This window comes from Mycetomoellerius zeteki, unplaced genomic scaffold (genome assembly GCF_001594055.1).
Source record: "Mycetomoellerius zeteki isolate Tzet28-1 unplaced genomic scaffold, Tzet1.0 scaffold310, whole genome shotgun sequence".
Lineage (NCBI taxonomy): Eukaryota > Metazoa > Arthropoda > Insecta > Hymenoptera > Formicidae > Mycetomoellerius > Mycetomoellerius zeteki.
The window spans coordinates 1440277-1444653 of NW_017257295.1; the positions used below are offsets into that span (position 1 = coordinate 1440277).

The 4377-nt window shown below is 42.2% G+C and overlaps 1 protein-coding gene across 1 annotated transcript in view; it reads right to left on the bottom strand.

Moving 5' to 3' along the window:
• Positions 1 to 4369, bottom strand: part of LOC108724797 (uncharacterized) — a 24714-nt gene extending 20345 nt beyond the window's left edge. The window contains exon 1 of the mRNA XM_018451414.1: positions 2695 to 4369. Within this exon, the coding sequence (XP_018306916.1) occupies positions 2695 to 2976 (282 nt within the window). The 5' untranslated portion in view covers positions 2977 to 4369. The remainder of the gene's footprint in view (positions 1 to 2694) is intronic.
• Positions 4370 to 4377: the final 8 nt, after the last annotated feature.

The following is a 4377-nucleotide window of genomic DNA, read 5'->3' on the forward strand; positions in this document are numbered from 1 at the left end:
ATCCTATTAATTTAATTTTAATAATATTCTAATCACGACGAATGGTCAAGATTTAAGCTATTTAACTTATATTTTCTGTAATTCTGCTATGAAATACGTTGAAAAATAGCAACATTATCACGATTTTTTTATTTATGTAAATAACAACGCTCTTGTTGCACTTCATGTCACGAGTATAATAGAGTAGCATTACAGTATCATGTAGATCTTAAATAACCCGTAAGAAAGTATATAAATACAATAATTGAATTTTTAAGCGAGGTAGTGTGATTTAAGAGCCGGTGCGATTTCGGCAACTTTACCCTAATATTTATGAATAGTTGGAGAATCTTTGATATATTTCTATTATAATAGAATTTATTTTTTTTGCAATAATTAACTAATCATTACATAATGATACCGTAAAAATGCATACTTTCGTCAGCAAATATCTTTTTTTATAATATTTGAAATGTATCTTACTTGTTGTTTATTTATAAGGTTACAAATAGCTTATAAACAAAGTAAATACGCCGTCGCTTCCATGTTTCATTAGGATGCATCATGTACGATCGTTTTGCTTTTAGTATAATGATACCTTTTAGATTCCAACGATTCTCATTAGTAAACATTGCATAAGCAATTCGCAAGTAATTAATGATGGCATCAAAGAGAATTTGTGATTTTCGGACCCATCGCAATGACCCTCTGGAACATTTCACTTAACATCCATTAAGTAACGCCCGAGGGACCACGCTGTCTCTCTTTTTCTCTCTTCCTTTCGGCCATAAGGCAACACTAGTCCCGCGAGAGCTCGAGGGATGTTTCTGACCGCCAATCAGCCCGGTGGGCGATAATCGCAGCTCGGTCACGTCAGTTAAAATCGCTGTCAATCCTGGCGGGTGACTCAAAGGCGAACTTTCTGCGTTGCGGTTGCTGCGTTCGATGTAATAGCAGCAGGGGGTGTGCGGGAACGACTATACCCGCCAATCCTATGTGCGTCCGTGCCGCTTTGCTCGGGGGTACAATGGAGCAGCGCGCCTGTTTCCCAGGGGGAATATCAGAGAAGAGGAGCGCGCACTCTCTCCTCTACCGACCGGTCGACGTAACCCACCGCCACCCATTGGCCACCGCCGCCGCCGGTGAGAGAGCACTTCCTGGTAGCCTCGGCCCTCGCCCGCAACCAGCCGCAGGCCACAAGCCTCGGTTCCTGCAAGCCGTAGTCTCTAACGTCACGCTACTCCAGGTCTGACCTCCCGTCGACAGCGTAATTGTTTAGAAACCCCTTGATCTGTAATTTCAGCACACCCAACCATCCTCTCCTTGCGCGCGCGAAACATCGTTAACACGATCCTACCGTCTTGCCACCGCCCGCGCCGCTACACATGGCGGCGTCTTCTCTCGCTGTCTCTCCCTTTTCGTTTTGGGCGTGCACGATAAGTACTTGATTGTTCTCGCGCGTGCATAACGTGTGCTTCGCACGCGTTTCAACTCTATGACGGTTTGTTTCGCGGAATTGAAGGAGGTATGCGAGGAATCGGTTACGATGCACCCGGAGAAGCTTACGGATCTTGGATGACTGACAACGGAAGGATACGAGAAACGTGCATCGCACAAAGCAGATGCATCGCTGATTATTACACTTGCGATTAAATGTTAAATTTCAACTTGCACAAATACATATGATTATTTCCTTAATAACTTTACATAACTTTTTAGAAATTTTTTTAATGGAAATTATTACTAAAAGTATACGTTGTGTATAGAATAATTTTTAAAAAATTGTGAAAACGTTATGCAAAATAATTTTTTATATTTTTTTGTACTCACGGCGACAACAATGACGACTGTTAAAAAAATTGAATATATCGTACAATAGTGTAGAGGTTCAGTATCAAACTTTTACACTTGAAAATGAAATAAAATATGTACATGAATTACAAAAATTTTCCATTATCACACGTTCTCTCTACTCTCTCTTCCTGCCCTTCTCTCTTTTGATTTTTTTTAAATAAAACAGTAAAACCAACGAGAGTACATTTCTAGCAATGACAGATTTATTCTACAGGTGGTCTGAAATTTAGGCGAATTTTGGTGAAATATATTTTTCGAGGGAAGATCCAACAGGAGAGGGGGGGGGAGAGAGAGAGAGAGAGAGAGAGAGAGAGAGAGAAGAGTTCCTGTCCGACCAGAACGTGACATCAAATTCTTTTTGACGGAAATAGTTTCTCGGAGTACACGGGAAACTTCAGCCTCGTCCCTTTCATTGGAAAATGTGTACGACGTGTGACTTTTACTCAAGTCAACCGCATGTTACATACGACATACACTTCACATCCATCGCTCTCTCAGGTTCATGAAATTCTTTAGAAAGTCACGTATGCACGGTCGTCTGAGCAAATTCATAGGAATGCGCGTCCGTTTAGCTTTTAAATTTTTAAATTGTTCATAATTTAAAATTATGCTTTCTTTAATCTAAAATTATGCTTTGTGCAAAATTTATGATTTTCGATTTTTAATAATAATATAAAGTATATATACACATTGTATTGTATAAAAATATTTAATAAAGTTACTCTTAAATTTTATTAAATTTTAAATACATTATTTTATCCTATCTGCTATGTGCAGACGAATTTTGAAATTTTGAGATTTTGAAATTTAAATATAATATTCGTATAAAAAATAAAGATACGTTGATAAAAACCAACTTACGATATCCTCCAGTTTTGAGCATCCTTTCCTGGCGGTGCACACCAAGGCGACGATGACTCCACCTCCAAACATAAGTAGGAGAAACACCGCCAATTTCCAACCGTGATCTCTTTGCGGGATGAGTTTCTTGGCCGCCGGTAACCTGGCGACTTCCGCCGTAGAAACGCCGATGCGAGACGCCCTCACGAGGACCGTCCTAAGGCGTCTCGACGCCTTCTCACAGGCCATCTTCGTTGGGTTGCTCTTCGAGGCCGATCTCGATTTCACGTGCACGTGATCCATATCTCTGGAATTTTCTCACCGTGTTTCAGCGTTCTCCAAACAAATTACACGCGTGAACTCGCCCGATTCCCTTGCGAAGGAGAGATCCTAAAGCTCCCCAGCTGCTTGCAGCCAGTCCAAGTTCCGAGCAGCGCACGAACAGACATCGGACGAAGTATCGGAGTATCGGTGATATCCGGAAATGAACTCTATCCGCGGGCGACGATCACAATATCTACTTCGGATACGGGATTCACTGAACTCACCCACGCTACAATCTACGCGAGTATTCAAATATCGCGCGGTCCATTTCGCGATTGAATTCCTTCGTGTCGAACACGTCGGGCAACGTCTCTTCGGAATTCTGCCGGACCAGGGGTTTTAACGGTTCATCGCACTGCGTCACTCTCGCGTTACGTTCACTTTGCGAGTATTAAAGACCGTAGAATTGCACAAAGGAATATCATTTATCATTATCTCCGTCTCTTCAATCTGATTTCTCAATCAGCCCGATTATTATTAATACTTCAGCCTTCTATTTTAATTTTGAAAATTGCGATTTTTTTGTACTCCGTAATTATTTTATTCGATAATGTGATGTTATTCGCCACATTTTTGCGACTATTGAACTATTCGGTAATTTGAAACGTTGTGGTCGTCGTTGTCGGCCTCGTCGCTCTTACGTGGACTCTTCCACGAGTTTTACGATGCTACCGGACGATCCCGTGCTATCGCGGAAGCACTACAGCACCCTCACCCTGTAAACTGCGAACGTAACGCGTTCCAAGTCGTTATACTTTTATGCCTGCGATGTGGGAAGACGCGAAACGACGATGGGGCTTGAATGAGAATCCAGGAGAGACGAAGAGCAATGGGAATCGCCGGCCAAATAGAGAGGATTTCCGTAGAGAGGTGTTATGTCTCTCCGGATCTTACTATTTACCGAATGATACTTGCGACTTACCCTTCGTTGCCTCGATCCGTCCTGGCTTTTGACCACCGTCAATTTTTCACGCGTTTACGTAACGTTGCGTTGTTTAGAGGGCGTTGCTTATCCGCTTTTGTCAAGATAGAGTAGATAATATTTCAAACGAGATTTTGGGAAGATTGATGATGAAGATTTCGGATTAGATTGGCCAGTACTATCTGCTTGTCTTCGTCTTCGCCTTTTGGGTTGATCCAAAGAGAATTTCACCCGATGCAGCTTGCCTTCTTGAGTTGGCGAATCTCTCGCTCCCGTTCATGGGTCGAGGAGAGAGACTGCTTGTTGTCCGCTGATCGAGCGACTAACGTGAGATCCGAGCTCTCATGAAGATACGATTAATCTTGCAGTACGATCATTTCGCCATGACCTGATGACCGGAAAGGAAATTAATTCTCCTCGATCGAACAAGCGCTCACACGACGGCCTCATATTCTTTC